This window comes from Salvelinus fontinalis, chromosome 14 (genome assembly GCF_029448725.1).
Source record: "Salvelinus fontinalis isolate EN_2023a chromosome 14, ASM2944872v1, whole genome shotgun sequence".
In the NCBI taxonomy this organism is placed as follows: Eukaryota; Metazoa; Chordata; class Actinopteri; order Salmoniformes; family Salmonidae; genus Salvelinus; species Salvelinus fontinalis.
Window position 1 is genome coordinate 6,922,723 of NC_074678.1, and position 22,400 is coordinate 6,945,122.

The 22,400-nt window shown below is 48.2% G+C and overlaps 1 protein-coding gene across 1 annotated transcript in view; it reads right to left on the bottom strand.

The window, feature by feature from the left end:
• LOC129811134 (proteoglycan 4-like) overlaps positions 1 to 18,077 on the bottom strand; it is a 167,892-nt gene extending 149,815 nt beyond the window's left edge. Inside the window, exon 1 of the mRNA XM_055862342.1 lies at positions 17,451 to 18,077. Coding sequence (XP_055718317.1) covers positions 17,451 to 18,077 — 627 coding nt within the window. The remainder of the gene's footprint in view (positions 1 to 17,450) is intronic.
• Between the last annotated feature and the right edge of the window lie 4,323 nt (positions 18,078 to 22,400).

Genomic DNA, 22,400 nt, shown 5'->3' on the forward strand with positions numbered 1-22,400 from the left:
TTTCAGTAGGCCTAACCCACTAGGCAACAGGTAGCCTACCTTCGGCCGGTTGTCATGTTTCAGTAGGCCTAACCCACTAGGCAACAGGTAGTCTACCCTGGGCTGGTTGTCATGTTTCAGTAAGCCTAACCCACTAGGGCAACAGGTAGCCTACCCTGGGCTGGTTGTCATGTTTCAGTAGGCCTAACCCACTAGGCAACAGGTAGCCTACCTTCGGCCGGTTGTCATGTTTCAGTAGGCCTAACCCACTAGGCAACAGGTAGCCTACCCTGGGCTGGTTGTCATGTTTCAGTAGGCCTAACCCACTAGGCAACATGTAGCCTACCTTCGGCCGGTTGTCATGTTTCAGTAAGCCTAACCCACTAGGCAACAGGTAGCCTACCCTGGGCTGGTTGTCATGTTTCAGTAAGCCTAACCCACTAGGGCAACAGGTAGCCTACCCTGGGCTGGTTGTCATGTTTCAGTAGGCCTAACCCACTAGGCAACAGGTAGCCTACCTTCGGCTGGTTGTCATGTTTCAGTAAGCCTAACCCACTAGGGCAACAGGTAGCCTACCCTGGGCTGGTTGTCATGTTTCAGTAGGCCTAACCCACTAGGCAACAGGTAGCCTACCCTGGGCTGGTTGTCATGTTTCAGTAAGCCTAACCCACTAGGCAACAGGTAGCCTACCTTCGGCCGGTTGTCATGTTTCAGTAGGCCTAACCCACTAGGCCAAAGGTAGCCTACCTTCCGCCGGTTGTCATGTTTCAGTAGGCCTAACCCACTAGGCAACAGGTAGCCTACCTTCGGCCGGTTGTCATGTTTCAGTAGGCCTAACCCACTAGGCAACAGGTAGCCTACCTTCGGCCGGTTGTCATGTTTCAGTAAGCCTAACCCACTAGGCAACAGGTAGCCTACCTTCGGCCGGTTGTCATGTTTCAGTAAGCCTAACCCACCAGGCAACAGGTAGCCTACCTTCGGCCGGTTGTCATGTTTCAGTAGGCCTAACCCACTAGGCAACAGGTAGCCTACCTTTGGCCGGTTGTCATGTTTCAGTAGGCCTAACCCACTAGGCAACAGGTAGCCTACCTTCGGCCGGTTGTCATGTTTCAGTAAGCCTAACCCACTAGGCAACAGGTAGCCTACCTTCGGCCGGTTGTCATGTTTCAGTAGGCCTAACCCACTAGGCAACAGGTAGCCTACCTTCGGCCGGTTGTCATGTTTCAGTAGGCCTAACCCACTAGGCAACAGGTAGCCTACCTTCGGCCGGTTGTCATGTTTCAGTAAGCCTAACCCACTAGGGCAACAGGTAGCCTACCCTGGGCTGGTTGTCATGTTTCAGTAGGCCTAACCCACTAGGCAACAGGTAGCCTACCTTCGGCCGGTTGTCATGTTTCAGTAAGCCTAACCCACTAGGGCAACAGGTAGCCTACCCTGGGCTGGTTGTCATGTTTCAGTAGGCCTAACCCACTAGGCAACAGGTAGCCTACCCTGGGCTGGTTGTCATGTTTCAGTAAGCCTAACCCACTAGGCAACAGGTAGCCTACCTTCGGCCGGTTGTCATGTTTCAGTAGGCCTAACCCACTAGGCCACAGGTAGCCTACCTTCCGCCGGTTGTCATGTTTCAGTAGGCCTAACCCATTAGGCAACAGGTAGCCTACCTTTGGCCGGTTGTCATGTTTCAGTAGGCCTAACCCATTAGGCAACAGGTAGCCTACCTTTGGCCGGTTGTCATGTTTCAGTAGGCCTAACCCACTAGGCAACAGGTAGCCTACCTTCGGCCGGTTGTCATGTTTCAGTAGGCCTAACCCACTAGGCAACAGGTAGCCTACCTTCGGCCGGTTGTCATGTTTCAGTAAGCCTAACCCACTAGGCAACAGGTAGCCTACCTTCGGCCGGTTGTCATGTTTCAGTAGGCCTAACCCACTAGGCAACAGGTAGGCTACCTTCGGCCGGTTGTCATGTTTCAGTAGGCCTAACCCACTAGGCAACAGGTAGCCTACCTTCGGCCGGTTGTCATGTTTCAGTAGGCCTAACCCACTAGGCAACAGGTAGGCTACCTTCCGCCGGTTGTCATGTTTCAGTAGGCCTAACCCACTAGGCAACAGGTAGCCTACCTTCGGCCGGTTGTCATGTTTCAGTAGGCCTAACCCACTAGGCAACAGGTAGCCTACCTTCGGCTGGTTGTCATGTTTCAGTAGGCCTAACCCACTAGGCCACAGGTAGCCTACCTTCGGCCGGTTGTCATGTTTCAGTAGGCCTAACCCACTAGGCAACAGGTAGCCTACCTTCGGCCGGTTGTCATGTTTCAGTAAGCCTAACCCACTAGGCAACAGGTAGCCTACCTTCGGCTGGTTGTCATGTTTCAGCAGGCCTAACCCACTAGGCAACAGGTAGCCTACCTTCGGCTGGTTGTCATGTTTCAGTAGGCCTAACCCACTAGGCAACAGGTAGCCTACCCTGGGCTGGTTGTCATGTTTCAGTAAGCCTAACCCACTAGGCAACAGGTAGCCTACCTTCGGCCGGTTGTCATGTTTCAGTAGGCCTAACCCACTAGGCCACAGGTAGCCTACCTTCCGCCGGTTGTCATGTTTCAGTAGGCCTAACCCATTAGGCAACAGGTAGCCTACCTTTGGCCGGTTGTCATGTTTCAGTAGGCCTAACCCATTAGGCAACAGGTAGCCTACCTTTGGCCGGTTGTCATGTTTCAGTAGGCCTAACCCACTAGGCAACAGGTAGCCTACCTTCGGCCGGTTGTCATGTTTCAGTAGGCCTAACCCAATAGGCAACAGGTAGCCTACCTTCGGCCGGTTGTCATGTTTCAGTAAGCCTAACCCACTAGGCAACAGGTAGCCTACCTTCGGCCGGTTGTCATGTTTCAGTAGGCCTAACCCACTAGGCAACAGGTAGGCTACCTTCGGCCGGTTGTCATGTTTCAGTAGGCCTAACCCACTAGGCAACAGGTAGCCTACCTTCGGCCGGTTGTCATGTTTCAGTAGGCCTAACCCACTAGGCAACAGGTAGGCTACCTTCCGCCGGTTGTCATGTTTCAGTAGGCCTAACCCACTAGGCAACAGGTAGCCTACCTTCGGCCGGTTGTCATGTTTCAGTAGGCCTAACCCACTAGGCAACAGGTAGCCTACCTTCGGCTGGTTGTCATGTTTCAGTAGGCCTAACCCACTAGGCCACAGGTAGCCTACCTTCGGCCGGTTGTCATGTTTCAGTAGGCCTAACCCACTAGGCAACAGGTAGCCTACCTTCGGCCGGTTGTCATGTTTCAGTAAGCCTAACCCACTAGGCAACAGGTAGCCTACCTTCGGCTGGTTGTCATGTTTCAGCAGGCCTAACCCACTAGGCAACAGGTAGCCTACCTTCGGCTGGTTGTCATGTTTCAGTAGGCCTAACCCACTAGGCAACAGGTAGCCTACCTTCGGCTGGTTGTCATGTTTCAGCAGGCCTAACCCACTAGGCAACAGGTAGCCTACCCTGGGCTGGTTGTCATGTTTCAGTAAGCCTAACCCACTAGGCAACAGGTAGCCTACCTTCGGCCGGTTGTCATGTTTCAGTAGGCCTAACCCACTAGGCAACAGGTAGCCTACCTTCGGCCGGTTGTCATGTTTCAGTAAGCCTAACCCACTAGGCAACAGGTAGCCTACCTTCGGCTGGTTGTCATGTTTCAGTAGGCCTAACCCACTAGGCCACAGGTAGCCTACCTTCGGCTGGTTGTCATGTTTCAGTAGGCCTAACCCACTAGGCAACAGGTAGCCTACCTTCGGCCGGTTGTCATGTTTCAGTAAGCCTAACCCACTAGGCAACAGGTAGCCTACCCTGGGCTGGTTGTCATGTTTCAGTAAGCCTAACCCACTAGGGCAACAGGTAGCCTACCCTGGGCTGGTTGTCATGTTTCAGTAGGCCTAACCCACTAGGCAACAGGTAGCCTACCTTCGGCCGGTTGTCATGTTTCAGTAGGCCTAACCCACTAGGCAACAGGTAGCCTACCCTGGGCTGGTTGTCATGTTTCAGTAGGCCTAACCCACTAGGCAACATGTAGCCTACCTTCGGCCGGTTGTCATGTTTCAGTAGGCCTAACCCACTAGGCAACAGGTAGCCTACCCTGGGCTGGTTGTCATGTTTCAGTAGGCCTAACCCACTAGGCAAAAGGTAGCCTACCTTCGGCTGGTTGTCATGTTTCAGTAGGCCTAACCCACTAGGCAACAGGTAGCCTACCTTCGGCCGGTTGTCATGTTTCAGTAAGCCTAACCCACTAGGCAACAGGTAGCCTACCTTCGGCCGGTTGTCATGTTTCAGTAGGCCTAACCCACTAGGCAACAGGTAGCCTACCTTCGGCCGGTTGTCATGTTTCAGTAGGCCTAACCCACTAGGCAACAGGTAGCCTACCTTCGGCCGGTTGTCATGTTTCAGTAAGCCTAACCCACTAGGGCAACAGGTAGCCTACCCTGGGCTGGTTGTCATGTTTCAGTAGGCCTAACCCACTAGGCAACAGGTAGCCTACCCTGGGCTGGTTGTCATGTTTCAGCAAGCCTAACCCACTAGGCAACAGGTATTCTACCTTCGGCCGGTTGTCATGTTTCAGTAGGCCTAACCCACTAGGCCACAGGTAGCCTACCTTCCGCCGGTTGTCATGTTTCAGTAGGCCTAACCCATTAGGCAACAGGTAGCCTACCTTCGGCCGGTTGTCATGTTTCAGTAGGCCTAACCCACTAGGCAACAGGTAGCCTACCTTCGGCCGGTTGTCATGTTTCAGTAGGCCTAACCCACTAGGCAACAGGTAGCCTACCTTCGGCCGGTTGTCATGTTTCAGTAAGCCTAACCCACTAGGCAACAGGTAGCCTACCTTCGGCCGGTTGTCATGTTTCAGTAAGCCTAACCCACTAGGCAACAGGTAGGCTACCTTCGGCCGGTTGTCATGTTTCAGTAGGCCTAACCCACTAGGCAACAGGTAGCCTACCTTCGGCCGGTTGTCATGTTTCAGTAGGCCTAACCCACTAGGCAACAGGTAGGCTACCTTCTGCCGGTTGTCATGTTTCAGTAGGCCTAACCCACTAGGCAACAGGTAGCCTACCTTCGGCCAGTTGTCATGTTTCAGTAGGCCTAACCCACTAGGCAACAGGTAGCCTACCTTCGGCTGGTTGTCATGTTTCAGTAGGCCTAACCCACTAGGCCACAGGTAGCCTACCTTCGGCCGGTTGTCATGTTTCAGTAGGCCTAACCCACTAGGCAACAGGTAGCCTACCTTCGGCCGGTTGTCATGTTTCAGTAAGCCTAACCCACTAGGGCAACAGGTAGCCTACCCTGGGCTGGTTGTCATGTTTCAGTAGGCCTAACCCACTAGGCAACAGGTAGCCTACCCTGGGCTGGTTGTCATGTTTCAGTAAGCCTAACCCACTAGGCAACAGGTAGCCTACCTTCGGCCGGTTGTCATGTTTCAGTAGGCCTAACCCACTAGGCCACAGGTAGCCTACCTTCCGCCGGTTGTCATGTTTCAGTAGGCCTAACCCATTAGGCAACAGGTAGCCTACCTTTGGCCGGTTGTCATGTTTCAGTAGGCCTAACCCATTAGGCAACAGGTAGCCTACCTTTGGCCGGTTGTCATGTTTCAGTAGGCCTAACCCACTAGGCAACAGGTAGCCTACCTTCGGCCGGTTGTCATGTTTCAGTAGGCCTAACCCACTAGGCAACAGGTAGCCTACCTTCGGCCGGTTGTCATGTTTCAGTAAGCCTAACCCACTAGGCAACAGGTAGCCTACCTTCGGCCGGTTGTCATGTTTCAGTAGGCCTAACCCACTAGGCAACAGGTAGGCTACCTTCGGCCGGTTGTCATGTTTCAGTAGGCCTAACCCACTAGGCAACAGGTAGCCTACCTTCGGCCGGTTGTCATGTTTCAGTAGGCCTAACCCACTAGGCAACAGGTAGGCTACCTTCCGCCGGTTGTCATGTTTCAGTAGGCCTAACCCACTAGGCAACAGGTAGCCTACCTTCGGCCGGTTGTCATGTTTCAGTAGGCCTAACCCACTAGGCAACAGGTAGCCTACCTTCGGCTGGTTGTCATGTTTCAGTAGGCCTAACCCACTAGGCCACAGGTAGCCTACCTTCGGCCGGTTGTCATGTTTCAGTAGGCCTAACCCACTAGGCAACAGGTAGCCTACCTTCGGCCGGTTGTCATGTTTCAGTAAGCCTAACCCACTAGGCAACAGGTAGCCTACCTTCGGCTGGTTGTCATGTTTCAGCAGGCCTAACCCACTAGGCAACAGGTAGCCTACCTTCGGCTGGTTGTCATGTTTCAGTAGGCCTAACCCACTAGGCAACAGGTAGCCTACCTTCGGCTGGTTGTCATGTTTCAGCAGGCCTAACCCACTAGGCAACAGGTAGCCTACCCTGGGCTGGTTGTCATGTTTCAGTAAGCCTAACCCACTAGGCAACAGGTAGCCTACCTTCGGCCGGTTGTCATGTTTCAGTAGGCCTAACCCACTAGGCAACAGGTAGCCTACCTTCGGCCGGTTGTCATGTTTCAGTAAGCCTAACCCACTAGGCAACAGGTAGCCTACCTTCGGCTGGTTGTCATGTTTCAGTAGGCCTAACCCACTAGGCCACAGGTAGCCTACCTTCGGCTGGTTGTCATGTTTCAGTAGGCCTAACCCACTAGGCAACAGGTAGCCTACCTTCGGCCGGTTGTCATGTTTCAGTAAGCCTAACCCACTAGGCAACAGGTAGCCTACCCTGGGCTGGTTGTCATGTTTCAGTAAGCCTAACCCACTAGGGCAACAGGTAGCCTACCCTGGGCTGGTTGTCATGTTTCAGTAGGCCTAACCCACTAGGCAACAGGTAGCCTACCTTCGGCCGGTTGTCATGTTTCAGTAGGCCTAACCCACTAGGCAACAGGTAGCCTACCCTGGGCTGGTTGTCATGTTTCAGTAGGCCTAACCCACTAGGCAACATGTAGCCTACCTTCGGCCGGTTGTCATGTTTCAGTAGGCCTAACCCACTAGGCAACAGGTAGCCTACCCTGGGCTGGTTGTCATGTTTCAGTAGGCCTAACCCACTAGGCAAAAGGTAGCCTACCTTCGGCTGGTTGTCATGTTTCAGTAGGCCTAACCCACTAGGCAACAGGTAGCCTACCTTCGGCCGGTTGTCATGTTTCAGTAAGCCTAACCCACTAGGCAACAGGTAGCCTACCTTCGGCTGGTTGTCATGTTTCAGTAGGCCTAACCCACTAGGCCACAGGTAGCCTACCTTCGGCTGGTTGTCATGTTTCAGTAAGCCTAACCCACTAGGGCAACAGGTAGCCTACCCTGGGCTGGTTGTCATGTTTCAGTAGGCCTAACCCACTAGGCAACAGGTAGCCTACCTTCGGCCGGTTGTCATGTTTCAGTAGGCCTAACCCACTAGGCAACAGGTAGCCTACCCTGGGCTGGTTGTCATGTTTCAGTAGGCCTAACCCACTAGGCAACATGCAGCCTACCTTCGGCCGGTTGTCATGTTTCAGTAAGCCTAACCCACTAGGCAACAGGTAGCCTACCCTGGGCTGGTTGTCATGTTTCAGTAAGCCTAACCCACTAGGGCAACAGGTAGCCTACCCTGGGCTGGTTGTCATGTTTCAGTAGGCCTAACCCACTAGGCAACAGGTAGCCTACCTTCGGCTGGTTGTCATGTTTCAGTAAGCCTAACCCACTAGGAAACAGGTAGCCTACCCTGGGCTGGTTGTCATGTTTCAGTAGGCCTAACCCACTAGGCAACAGGTAGCCTACCTTCGGCCGGTTGTCATGTTTCAGTAGGCCTAACCCACTAGGCAACAGGTAGCCTACCTTCGGCTGGTTGTCATGTTTCAGTAGGCCTAACCCACTAGGCCACAGGTAGCCTACCTTCGGCCGGTTGTCATGTTTCAGTAGGCCTAACCCACTAGGCAACAGGTAGCCTACCTTCGGCCGGTTGTCATGTTTCAGTAAGCCTAACCCACTAGGCAACAGGTAGCCTACCTTCGGCTGGTTGTCATGTTTCAGCAGGCCTAACCCACTAGGCAACAGGTAGCCTACCTTCGGCTGGTTGTCATGTTTCAGTAGGCCTAACCCACTAGGCAACAGGTAGCCTACCTTCGGCTGGTTGTCATGTTTCAGCAGGCCTAACCCACTAGGCAACAGGTAGCCTACCCTGGGCTGGTTGTCATGTTTCAGTAAGCCTAACCCACTAGGCAACAGGTAGCCTACCTTCGGCCGGTTGTCATGTTTCAGTAGGCCTAACCCACTAGGCAACAGGTAGCCTACCTTCGGCCGGTTGTCATGTTTCAGTAAGCCTAACCCACTAGGCAACAGGTAGCCTACCTTCGGCTGGTTGTCATGTTTCAGTAGGCCTAACCCACTAGGCCACAGGTAGCCTACCTTCGGCTGGTTGTCATGTTTCAGTAGGCCTAACCCACTAGGCAACAGGTAGCCTACCTTCGGCCGGTTGTCATGTTTCAGTAAGCCTAACCCACTAGGCAACAGGTAGCCTACCCTGGGCTGGTTGTCATGTTTCAGTAAGCCTAACCCACTAGGGCAACAGGTAGCCTACCCTGGGCTGGTTGTCATGTTTCAGTAGGCCTAACCCACTAGGCAACAGGTAGCCTACCTTCGGCCGGTTGTCATGTTTCAGTAGGCCTAACCCACTAGGCAACAGGTAGCCTACCCTGGGCTGGTTGTCATGTTTCAGTAGGCCTAACCCACTAGGCAACATGTAGCCTACCTTCGGCCGGTTGTCATGTTTCAGTAGGCCTAACCCACTAGGCAACAGGTAGCCTACCCTGGGCTGGTTGTCATGTTTCAGTAGGCCTAACCCACTAGGCAAAAGGTAGCCTACCTTCGGCTGGTTGTCATGTTTCAGTAGGCCTAACCCACTAGGCAACAGGTAGCCTACCTTCGGCCGGTTGTCATGTTTCAGTAAGCCTAACCCACTAGGCAACAGGTAGCCTACCTTCGGCTGGTTGTCATGTTTCAGTAGGCCTAACCCACTAGGCCACAGGTAGCCTACCTTCGGCTGGTTGTCATGTTTCAGTAAGCCTAACCCACTAGGGCAACAGGTAGCCTACCCTGGGCTGGTTGTCATGTTTCAGTAGGCCTAACCCACTAGGCAACAGGTAGCCTACCTTCGGCCGGTTGTCATGTTTCAGTAGGCCTAACCCACTAGGCAACAGGTAGCCTACCCTGGGCTGGTTGTCATGTTTCAGTAGGCCTAACCCACTAGGCAACATGCAGCCTACCTTCGGCCGGTTGTCATGTTTCAGTAAGCCTAACCCACTAGGCAACAGGTAGCCTACCCTGGGCTGGTTGTCATGTTTCAGTAAGCCTAACCCACTAGGGCAACAGGTAGCCTACCCTGGGCTGGTTGTCATGTTTCAGTAGGCCTAACCCACTAGGCAACAGGTAGCCTACCTTCGGCTGGTTGTCATGTTTCAGTAAGCCTAACCCACTAGGAAACAGGTAGCCTACCCTGGGCTGGTTGTCATGTTTCAGTAGGCCTAACCCACTAGGCAACAGGTAGCCTACCCTGGGCTGGTTGTCATGTTTCAGTAAGCCTAACCCACTAGGCAACAGGTAGCCTACCTTCGGCCGGTTGTCATGTTTCAGTAGGCCTAACCCACTAGGCAACAGGTAGCCTACCTTCCGCCGGTTGTCATGTTTCAGTAGGCCTAACCCATTAGGCAACAGGTAGCCTACCTTCGGCCGGTTGTCATGTTTCAGTAGGCCTAACCCACTAGGCAACAGGTAGCCTACCTTCGGCCGGTTGTCATGTTTCAGTAGGCCTAACCCACTAGGCAACAGGTAGCCTACCTTCGGCCGGTTGTCATGTTTCAGTAAGCCTAACCCACTAGGCAACAGGTAGCCTACCTTCGGCCGGTTGTCATGTTTCAGTAGGCCTAACCCACTAGGCAACAGGTAGCCTACCTTCGGCCGGTTGTCATGTTTCAGTAGGCCTAACCCACTAGGCAACAGGTAGCCTACCTTCGGCCGGTTGTCATGTTTCAGTAGGCCTAACCCACTAGGCAACAGGTAGGCTACCTTCGGCCGGTTGTCATGTTTCACTAGGCCTAACCCACTAGGCAACAGGTAGCCTACCTTCGGCCGGTTGTCATGTTTCAGTAGGCCTAACCCACTAGGCAACAGGTAGCCTACCTTCGGCTGGTTGTCATGTTTCAGTAGGCCTAACCCACTAGGCCACAGGTAGCCTACCTTCGGCTGGTTGTCATGTTTCAGTAGGCCTAACCCACTAGGCAACAGGTAGCCTACCTTCGGCCGGTTGTCATGTTTCAGTAAGCCTAACCCACTAGGCAACAGGTAGCCTACCTTCAGCTGGTTGTCATGTTTCAGCAGGCCTAACCCACTAGGCAACAGGTAGCCTACCTTCGGCTGGTTGTCATGTTTCAGTAGGCCTAACCCACTAGGCAACAGGTAGCCTACCCTGGGCTGGTTGTCATGTTTCAGTAAGCCTAACCCACTAGGCAACAGGTAGCCTACCTTCGGCCGGTTGTCATGTTTCAGTAGGCCTAACCCACTAGGCAACAGGTAGCCTACCTTCGGCCGGTTGTCATGTTTCAGTAAGCCTAACCCACTAGGCAACAGGTAGCCTACCTTCGGCTGGTTGTCATGTTTCAGTAGGCCTAACCCACTAGGCAACAGGTAGCCTACCTTCGGCTGGTTGTCATGTTTCAGTAGGCCTAACCCACTAGGCAACAGGTAGCCTACCTTCGGCCGGTTGTCATGTTTCAGTAAGCCTAACCCACTAGGCAACAGGTAGCCTACCTTCGGCTGGTTGTCATGTTTCAGTAGGCCTAACCCACTAGGCCACAGGTAGCCTACCTTCGGCTGGTTGTCATGTTTCAGTAAGCCTAACCCACTAGGGCAACAGGTAGCCTACCCTGGGCTGGTTGTCATGTTTCAGTAGGCCTAACCCACTAGGCAACAGGTAGCCTACCTTCGGCCGGTTGTCATGTTTCAGTAGGCCTAACCCACTAGGCAACAGGTAGCCTACCCTGGGCTGGTTGTCATGTTTCAGTAGGCCTAACCCACTAGGCAACATGCAGCCTACCTTCGGCCGGTTGTCATGTTTCAGTAAGCCTAACCCACTAGGCAACAGGTAGCCTACCCTGGGCTGGTTGTCATGTTTCAGTAAGCCTAACCCACTAGGGCAACAGGTAGCCTACCCTGGGCTGGTTGTCATGTTTCAGTAGGCCTAACCCACTAGGCAACAGGTAGCCTACCTTCGGCTGGTTGTCATGTTTCAGTAAGCCTAACCCACTAGGGCAACAGGTAGCCTACCCTGGGCTGGTTGTCATGTTTCAGTAGGCCTAACCCACTAGGCAACAGGTAGCCTACCCTGGGCTGGTTGTCATGTTTCAGTAAGCCTAACCCACTAGGCAACAGGTAGCCTACCTTCGGCCGGTTGTCATGTTTTAGTAGGCCTAACCCACTAGGCAACAGGTAGCCTACCTTCCGCCGGTTGTCATGTTTCAGTAGGCCTAACCCATTAGGCAACAGGTAGCCTACCTTCGGCCGGTTGTCATGTTTCAGTAGGCCTAACCCACTAGGCAACAGGTAGCCTACCTTCGGCCGGTTGTCATGTTTCAGTAGGCCTAACCCACTAGGCAACAGGTAGCCTACCTTCGGCCGGTTGTCATGTTTCAGTAAGCCTAACCCACTAGGCAACAGGTAGCCTACCTTCGGCCGGTTGTCATGTTTCAGTAGGCCTAACCCACTAGGCAACAGGTAGCCTACCTTCGGCCGGTTGTCATGTTTCAGTAGGCCTAACCCACTAGGCAACAGGTAGCCTACCTTCGGCCGGTTGTCATGTTTCAGTAGGCCTAACCCACTAGGCAACAGGTAGCCTACCTTCGGCCGGTTGTCATGTTTCAGTAGGCCTAACCCACTAGGCAACAGGTAGCCTACCTTCGGCCGGTTGTCATGTTTCAGTAGGCCTAACCCACTAGGCAACAGGTAGGCTACCTTCGGCCGGTTGTCATGTTTCACTAGGCCTAACCCACTAGGCAACAGGTAGCCTACCTTCGGCCGGTTGTCATGTTTCAGTAGGCCTAACCCACTAGGCAACAGGTAGCCTACCTTCGGCTGGTTGTCATGTTTCAGTAGGCCTAACCCACTAGGCCACAGGTAGCCTACCTTCGGCTGGTTGTCATGTTTCAGTAGGCCTAACCCACTAGGCAACAGGTAGCCTACCTTCGGCCGGTTGTCATGTTTCAGTAAGCCTAACCCACTAGGCAACAGGTAGCCTACCTTCAGCTGGTTGTCATGTTTCAGCAGGCCTAACCCACTAGGCAACAGGTAGCCTACCTTCGGCTGGTTGTCATGTTTCAGTAGGCCTAACCCACTAGGCAACAGGTAGCCTACCTTCGGCCGGTTGTCATGTTTCAGTAGGCCTAACCCACTAGGCAACAGGTAGGCTACCTTCGGCCGGTTGTCATGTTTCACTAGGCCTAACCCACTAGGCAACAGGTAGCCTACCTTCGGCCGGTTGTCATGTTTCAGTAGGCCTAACCCACTAGGCAACAGGTAGCCTACCTTCGGCTGGTTGTCATGTTTCAGTAGGCCTAACCCACTAGGCCACAGGTAGCCTACCTTCGGCTGGTTGTCATGTTTCAGTAGGCCTAACCCACTAGGCAACAGGTAGCCTACCTTCGGCCGGTTGTCATGTTTCAGTAAGCCTAACCCACTAGGCAACAGGTAGCCTACCTTCAGCTGGTTGTCATGTTTCAGCAGGCCTAACCCACTAGGCAACAGGTAGCCTACCTTCGGCTGGTTGTCATGTTTCAGTAGGCCTAACCCACTAGGCAACAGGTAGCCTACCTTCGGCTGGTTGTCATGTTTCAGCAGGCCTAACCCACTAGGCAACAGGTAGCCTACCCTGGGCTGGTTGTCATGTTTCAGTAGTCCTAACCCACTAGGCAACAGGTAGCCTACCTTCGGCCGGTTGTCATGTTTCAATAGGCCTAACCCACTAGGCAACAGGTAGCCTACCTTCGGCCGGTTGTCATGTTTCAGTAAGCCTAACCCACTAGGCAACAGGTAGCCTACCTTCGGCTGGTTGTCATGTTTCAGTAGGCCTAACCCACTAGGCAACAGGTAGCCTACCTTCGGCTGGTTGTCATGTTTCAGTAGGCCTAACCCACTAGGCAACAGGTAGCCTACCTTCGGCCGGTTGTCATGTTTCAGTAGGCCTAACCCACTAGGCAACAGGTAGTCTACCCTGGGCTGGTTGTCATGTTTCAGTAGGCCTAACCCACTAGGCAACATGTAGCCTACCTTCGGCCGGTTGTCATGTTTCAGTAGGCCTGACCCACTAGGCCACAGGTAGCCTACCTTCGGCCGGTTGTCATGTTTCAGTAGGCCTAACCTACTAGGCAACAGGTACCTACCTTCGGCCGGTTGTCATGTTTCAGTAGGCCTAACCCACTAGATAACAGGTAGGCTACCTTCGGCCGGTTGTCATGTTTCAGTAGGCCTAACCCACTAGGCAACAGGTAGCCTACCCTGGGCTGGTTGTCATGTTTCAGTAGGCCTAACCCACTAGGCAACAGGTAGCCTACCTTCGGCTGGTTGTCATGTTTCAGTAGGCCTAACCCACTAGGCAGAGACATCAATTCAACGTCTATTCCACGTTGGTCCAATGTAATGTAATTGAAATGAGGTGGAAACGACGTTGATTCAGCCAGTGTGTGCCCTTTGGGACGTTACTTTATGATTCATTTTTCAACTGTGATTATTAGGTTATGGCCACCAAGTTATCTCCTGATGTGTGCAGATGTGAAGCGCAAGCCGCTCATTTGTATAGGCCTGTCGCATTGTCGTATTTAGCAAACTGTTGGGTTTAAATTCATGTTGTTTATTAACACCTTTACTAGGGATCCTCAAGAATAGAATCATGGTTGTTGTAGCCACTAAGCAAATAGTACCTAGATATTCCTAGATGTAGTTACCTAGATATTCCTAGATGTAGTTACCTAGATATACCTAGATGTAGTTACCTAGATATACCTAGATGTAATTACCTAGATATTCCTAGATGTAGTTACCTAGATATACCTAGATGTAGTTACCTAGATATACCTAGATGTAATTACCTAGATATTCCTAGATGTAGTTACCTAGATATACCTAGATGTAGTTACCTAGATATACCTAGATGTAGTTACCTAGATATTCCTAGATGTAGTTACCTAGATATACCTAGATGTAGTTACCTAGATATTCCTAGATGTAGTTACCTAGATATACCTAGATGTAGTTACCTAGATATACCTAGATGTAGTTACCTAGATATACCTAGATGTAGTTACCTAGATATTCCTAGATGTAGTTACCTAGATATTCCTAGATGTAGTTACCTAGATATACCTAGATGTAGTTACCTAGATATTCCTAGATGTAGTTACCTAGATATACCTAGATGTAGTTACCTAGATATTCCTAGATGTAGTTACCTAGATATTCCTAGATGTAGTTACCAAGATATTCCTAGATGTAGTTACCAAGATATACCTAGATGTAGTTACCTAGATATTCCTAGATGTAGTTACCTAGATATACCTAGATGTAGTTACCTAGATATTCCTAGATGTAGTTACCTAGATATACCTAGATGTAGTTACCTAGATATACCTAGATGTAGTTACCTAGATATTCCTAGATGTAGTTACCTAGATATTCCTAGATGTAGTTACCTAGATATACCTAGATGTAGTTACCTAGATATTCCTAGATGTAGTTACCTAGATATACCTAGATGTAGTCACCTAGATATTCCTAGATGTAGTTACCTAGATATACCTAGATGTAGTTACCTAGATATTCCTAGATGTAGTTACCTAGATATACCTAGATGTAGTTACCAAGATATACCTAGATGTAGTTACCTAGATATACCTAGATGTAGTTACCTAGATATACCTAGATGTAGTTACCTAGATATTCCTAGATGTAGTTACCTAGATATACCTAGATGTAGTTACCTAGATATACCTAGATGTAGTTACCTAGATATACCTAGATGTAGTTACCTAGATATACCTAGATGTAGTTACCTAGATATTCCTAGATGTAGTTACCTAGATATACCTAGATGTAGTTACCTAGATATACCTAGATGTAGTTACCTAGATATTCCTAGATGTAGTTACCTAGATATACCTAGATGTAGTTACCTAGATATTCCTAGATGTAGTTACCTAGATATACCTAGATGTAGTTACCTAGATATTCCTAGATGTAGTTACCTAGATATACCTAGATGTAGTTACCAAGATATACCTAGATGTAGTTACCTAGATATTCCTAGATGTAGTTACCTAGATATACCTAGATGTAGTTACCTAGATATTCCTAGATGTAGTTACCTAGATATACCTAGATGTAGTTACCTAGATATACCTAGATGTAGTTACCTAGATATTCCTAGATGTAGTTACCTAGATATTCCTAGATGTAGTTACCTAGATATTCCTAGATGTAGTTACCTAGATATACCTAGATGTAGTTACCTAGATATACCTAGATGTAGTTACCTAGATATACCTAGATGTAGTTACCTAGATATACCTAGATGTAGTTACCTAGATATTCCTAGATGTAGTTACCTAGATATACCTAGATGTAGTTACCTAGATATTCCTAGATGTAGTTACCTAGATATACCTAGATGTAGTTACCTAGATATTCCTAGATGTAGTTACCTAGATATACCTAGATGTAGTTACCTAGATATACCTAGATGTAGTTACCTAGATATTCCTAGATGTAGTTACCTAGATATACCTAGATGTAGTTACCTAGATATTCCTAGATGTAGTTACCTAGATATACCTAGATGTAGTTACCTAGATATACCTAGATGTAGTTACCTAGATATACCTAGATGTAGTTACCTAGATATACCTAGATGTAGTTACCTAGATATACCTAGATGTAGTTACCTAGATATTCCTAGATGTAGTTACCTAGATATACCTAGATGTAGTTACCTAGATATACCTAGATGTAGTTACCTAGATATACCTAGATGTAGTTACCTAGATATACCTAGATGTAGTTACCTAGATATACCTAGATGTAGTTACCTAGATATACCTAGATGTAGTTACCTAGATATACCTAGATGTAGTTACCTAGATATTCCTAGATGTAGTTACCTAGATATTCCTAGATGTAGTTACCTAGATATACCTAGATGTAGTTACCTAGATATACCTAGATGTAGTTACCTAGATATACCTAGATGTAGTTACCTAGATATTCCTAGATGTAGGTACCTAGATATTCCTAGATGTAGTTACCTAGATATACCTAGATATTCCTAGATGTAGTTACCTAGATATACCTAGATGTAGTTACCTAGATATACCTAGATATACCTAGATGTAGTTACCTAGATATTCCTAGATGTAGTTACCTAGATATACCTAGATGTAGTTACCTAGATATTCCTAGATGTAGTTACCTAGATATTCCTAGATGTAGTTACCTAGATATTCCTAGATGTAGTTACCTAGATATACCTAGATGTAGTTACCTAGATATTCCTAGATGTAGTTACCTAGATATTCCTAGATGTAGTTACCTAGATATTCCTAGATGTAGTTACCTAGATATACCTAGATGTAGTTACCTAGATATTCCTAGATGTAGTTACCTAGATATTCCTAGATGTAGTTACCTAGATATTCCTAGATGTAGTTACCTAGATATACCTAGATGTAGTTACCTAGATATTCCTAGATGTAGTTACCTAGATATTGAGGATAAAGATTTAGCTGTAGATTAAGCTATGCAATTATATCATCCCATAAATATGCCATATCTCTCTCTCTCTGTCTCTATTCCCCCCACCTCTCTCTCTCTCTCTCTCTCTCTCTCTCTGTCTCTCTCTCTCTCTCTCTCTCTCCCCCTCTCTTTCTGTCTTTCTCCCGTTCTCTCTGTGAGAGGTGAGGCAGAGGTAACAGCATCATTGAGGAGAAGGACTTTGTCCCAAATGGCACCTTAGTCCTTATATAGTGCACTAATCTGCCAAGAGTACATAGGGAAGTATGTAGGGATTAGGGTGTCAATTGGCACATAGTTCCAGAAATCTTCCTCCGAGCCCAGATGGTGTGTGTGTGTGTGTGTGTGTGTGTGTGTGTGTGTGTGTGTGTGTGTGTGTGTGTGTGTGTGTGTGTGTGTGTGCGTCCAGATAGAACCAGGACGTGCGAAGGGACACAGTGACCTCCTTTTAACATAATTAATTTGCCATTACACATCTCCAACCTCTCACTCCCTCTCTGCCCCACAGCTGACGTAGATGCTACTTCCCAAATTGCACCCTTTTCCCTACGATGTGCACTACTTTTGACCAGTGGTGCACTAAGTAGGGAATAGGGTGCCATTTGGCACACTAGCCGTCCTCTCTGAGTTGCTGTGAATTCGGCCAGGCGTTCTTCCAACCTTGTCTATGGCAATTTCTCCAATACTCCCATTATCCTTATCAGATGACCCTGTCATCACTGTACCGGTCATATTATGGGATGCCCAGCCCCGTACTGTAGTTGCTAAGGGGCGTGGTCTGGTCTCTGTGCTAGTCATATTTGAAAGTGGCCTCTCTTTGTGTGGAATTGGCTGGCTGGTCTTCAGGCTTGTCTTCAGGCTGGTCTTCAGGCGGGTCTTCAGGCTGGTCTTCAGGCTGGTCTTCTGGCTGGTCTTCAGGCGGGTCTTCAGGCTGGTCTTCAGGCTGGTCTTCAGGCTGGTCTTCAGGCTGGTCTTCTGGCTGGTCTTCAGGCTGGTCTTCAGGCTGGTCTTCAGGCTGGTCTTCAGGCTGGTCTTCAGGCTGGTCTTCTGGCTGGTCTTCTGGCTGGTCTTCAGGCTGGTCTTCAGGCTGGTCTTCAGGCTGGTCTTCTGGCTGGTCTTCTGGCTGGTCTTCTGGCTGGTCTTCTGGCTGGTCTTCAGGCTGGGCTTCAGGCTGGTCTTCAGGCTGGTCTTCTGGCTGGTCTTCAGGCTGGGCTTCAGGCTGGTCTTCTGGCTGGGCTTCAGGCGGATCTTCAGGCTGGTATTCAGGCGGGTCATCAGGCGGGTCATCAGGCTGTTCTTCAGGCTGAAGTAGTGGTAGTATAGTGACAGGACTAGTAGTGGTAGTATAGTGACAGGACTAGTAGTGGTAGTATAGTGACAGGACTAGTAGTGGTAGTATAGTGTAGTGACAGGACTAGTAGTATAGTGTAGTGACATGACTAGTAGTGGTAGTGTAGTGACAGGACTAGTAGTGGTAGTGTAGTGACAGGACTAGTAGTGGTAGTATAGTGACAGGACTAGTAGTGGTAGTGTAGTGACAGGTCTAGTAGTGGTAGTATAGTGACAGGACTAGTAGTGGTAGTGTAGTGACAGGTCTAGTAGTGGTAGTATAGTGACAGGACTAGTAGTGGTAGTATAGTGACAGGACTAGTAGTGGTAGTATAGTGACAGGACTAGTAGTGGTAGTATAGTGACAGGACTAGTAGTGGTAGTATAGTGACAGGACTAGTAGTAGTAGTGTAGGGACATGACTAGTAGTGGTAGTAGAGTGACATGACTAGTAGTGGTAGTATAGTGACAGGACTAGTAGAGGTAGTAGAGTGATATGACTAGTAGTGGTAGTGTAGTGACATGACTAGTAGTGGTAGTATAGTGACATGACTAGTAGTGGTAGTGTAGTGACAGGACTAGTAGTATAGTGACATGACTAGTAGTATAGTGTAGTAACAGGACTAGTAGTGGTAGTGTAGTGACATGACTAGTAGTGGTAGTATATTAACATAACTAGTAGTGGTAGTATAGTGACAGGACTAGTAGTGGTAGTGTAGTGACATGACTAGTAGTGTAGTAACAGGACTAGTAGTATAGTGTAGTGACATGACTAGTAATGGTAGTATAGTGACATGACTAGTAGAGGTAGTAGAGTGACATGACTAGTAGTGGTAGTGTAGTGACATGACTAGTAGTGGTAGTATAGTGACATGACTAGTATTGGTAGTGTAGTGACAGGACTAGTAGTATAGTGACATGACTAGTAGTATAGTGTAGTAACATAACTAGTAGTGGTAGTGTAGTGACATGGCTAGTAGTGGTAGTATAGTAACATAACTAGTAGTGGTAGTGTAGTGACAGGACTAGAATTGGTAGTGTAGTGCCATGACTAGTAGTGGTAGTATAGTAACAGGACTAGTAGTGGTAGTGTAGTGACATGACTAGTAGTGGTAGTATAGTGACAGGACTAGTAGTGGTAGTGTAGTGACATGACTAGTAGTGTAGTAACAGGACTAGTAGTGGTAGTGTAGTAACAGGACTAGTAGTATAGTGTAGTGACGTGACTAGTAGTGGTAGTGTAGTAACCGGACTAGTAGTATAGTGACAGGACTAGTAGAGGTAGTATAGTGACATGACTAGTAGTATAGTGTAGTGACATGACTAGTAGTGGTAGTGTAGTAACAGGACTAGTAGTGGTAGTATAGTGACAGGACTAGTAGTGGTAGTATAGTGACAGGACTAGTAGTGGTAGTATAGTGACAGGACTAGTAGTGGTAGTATAGTGACAGGACTAGTAGTGGTAGTGTAGTGACATGACTAGTAGTGGTAGTGTAGTGACATGACTAGTAGTATAGTGTAGTGACATGACTAGTAGTGGTAGTGTAGTGACAGGACTAGTAGTGGTAGTATAGTGACAGGACTAGTAGAGGTAGTAGAGTGATATGACTAGTAGTGGTAGTGTAGTGACATGACTAGTAGTGGTAGTATAGTGACATGACTAGTAGTGGTAGTGTAGTGACAGGACTAGTAGTATAGTGACATGACTAGTAGTATAGTGTAGTAACAGGACTAGTAGTGGTAGTGTAGTGACATGACTAGTAGTGGTAGTATATTAACATAACTAGTAGTGGTAGTATAGTGACAGGACTAGTAGTGGTAGTGTAGTGACATGACTAGTAGTGTAGTAACAGGACTAGTAGTATAGTGTAGTGACATGACTAGTAATGGTAGTATAGTGACATGACTAGTAGAGGTAGTAGAGTGACATGACTAGTAGTGGTAGTGTAGTGACATGACTAGTAGTGGTAGTATAGTGACATGACTAGTATTGGTAGTGTAGTGACAGGACTAGTAGTATAGTGACATGACTAGTAGTATAGTGTAGTAACATAACTAGTAGTGGTAGTGTAGTGACATGGCTAGTAGTGGTAGTATAGTAACATAACTAGTAGTGGTAGTGTAGTGACAGGACTAGAATTGGTAGTGTAGTGCCATGACTAGTAGTGGTAGTATAGTGACAGGACTAGTAGTGGTAGTGTAGTGACATGACTAGTAGTGTAGTAACAGGACTAGTAGTGGTAGTGTAGTAACAGGACTAGTAGTATAGTGTAGTGACGTGACTAGTAGTGGTAGTGTAGTAACAGGACTAGTAGTATAGTGACATGACTAGTAGTGGTAGAGTAGTAACAGGACTAGTAGTATAGTGACATGACTAGTAGTATAGTGTAGTGACATGACTAGTAGTGGTAGTGTAGTAACCGGACTAGTAGTATAGTGACAGGACTAGTAGAGGTAGTATAGTGACATGACTAGTAGTATAGTGTAGTGACATGACTAGTAGTGGTAGTATAGTGACAGGACTAGTAGTGGTAGTGTAGTGACATGACTAGTAGTGGTAGTGTAGTGACATGACTAGTAGTATAGTGACAGGACTAGTAGTGGTAGTGTAGTGACATGACTAGTAGTGGTAGTGTAGTGACATGACTAGTAGTGGTAGTATAGTGACAGGACTAGTAGTATAGTGTAGTGACATGACTAGTAGTGGTAGTGTAGTGACAGGACTAGTAGTGTAGTAACAGGACTAGTAGTGTAGTGACATGACTAGTTGTGGTAGTATAGTGACAGGACTAGTAGTATAGTGACAGGACTAGTAGTGTAGTAAAAGGAGTTGTAGTGGTAGTTTAGTGACAGGACTAGTAGTATAGTGACAGGACTAGTAGTGGTAGTATAGTGACAGAACTAGTAGTGGTAGTGTAGTGACATGACTAGTAGTGGTAGTGTAGTGACAGGACTAGTAGTCGTAGTATAGTGACAGGACTAGTAGTGGTAGTTTAGTGACATGACTAGTAGTAGTAGTATAGTGACATGAATTGTAGAGGTAGTATAGTGACATGACTAGTAGAGGTAGTATAGTGACAGGACTAGTAGTATAGTGTAGTGACATGACTAGTAGTGGTAGTATAGTATAGTAACAGGACTAGTAGTGGTAGTATAGTGACAGGACTAGTAGTATAGTGTAGTGACATGACTAGTAGTGGTAGTGTAGTGACAGGACTAGTAGTGGTAGTGTAGTGACATGACTAGTAGTGGTAGTATAGTGACAGGACTAGTAGTGGTAGTGTAGTGACATGACTAGTAGTGGTAGTGTAGTGACAGGACTAGTAGTGGTAGTATAGTGACAGGACTAGTAGTGGTAGTGTAGTGACAGGACTAGTAGTGGTAGTATAGTGACAGGACTAGTATTGGTAGTATAGTGACAGGACTAGTAGTGGTAGTGTAGTGACATGACTAGTAGTGGTAGTATAGTGACATGACTAGTAGTGGTAGTGTAGTGACAGGACTAGTAGTGGTAGTATAGTGACAGGACTAGTAGTGGTAGTGTAGTGACAGGACTAGTAGTGGTAGTATAGTGACAGGACTAGTAGTATAGTGACAGGACTAGTAGTATAGTGACAGGACTAGTAGTATAGTGTAGTGACAGGACTAGTAGTGGTAGTGTAGTGACAGGACTAGTAGTGGTAGTATAGTGACATGACTAGTAGTGGTAGTATAGTGACAGGACTAGTAGTGGTAGTGTAGTGACAGGACTAGTAGTGGTAGTATAGTGACAGGACTAGTAGTGGTAGTATAGTAACAGGACTAGTAGTGGTAGTGACAGGACTAGTAGTGGTAGTGTAGTGACAGGACTAGTAGTGGTAGTATAGTGACAGGACTAGTAGTGGTAGTATAGTGACAGGACTAGTAGTGGTAGTGTAGTAACAGGACTAGTAGTGGTAGTATAGTAACATGACTAGTAGTATAGTGACAGGACTAGTAGTATAGTGACAGGACTAGTAGTGGTAGTGTAGTGACAGGACTAGTAGTGGTAGTATAGTGACAGGACTAGTAGTGGTAGTGTAGTAACAGGACTAGTAGTATAGTGACAGGACTAGTAGTATAGTGACATGACTAGTAGTGGTAGTGTAGTGACAGGACTAGTAGAGGTAGTATAGTGACATGACTAGTAGAGGTAGTATAGTGACAGGACTAGTTGTATAGTGACATGACTAGTAGTATAGTGTAGTGACATGACTAGTAGTGGTAGTGTAGTGACATTACTAGTAGTGGTAGTGTAGTGAC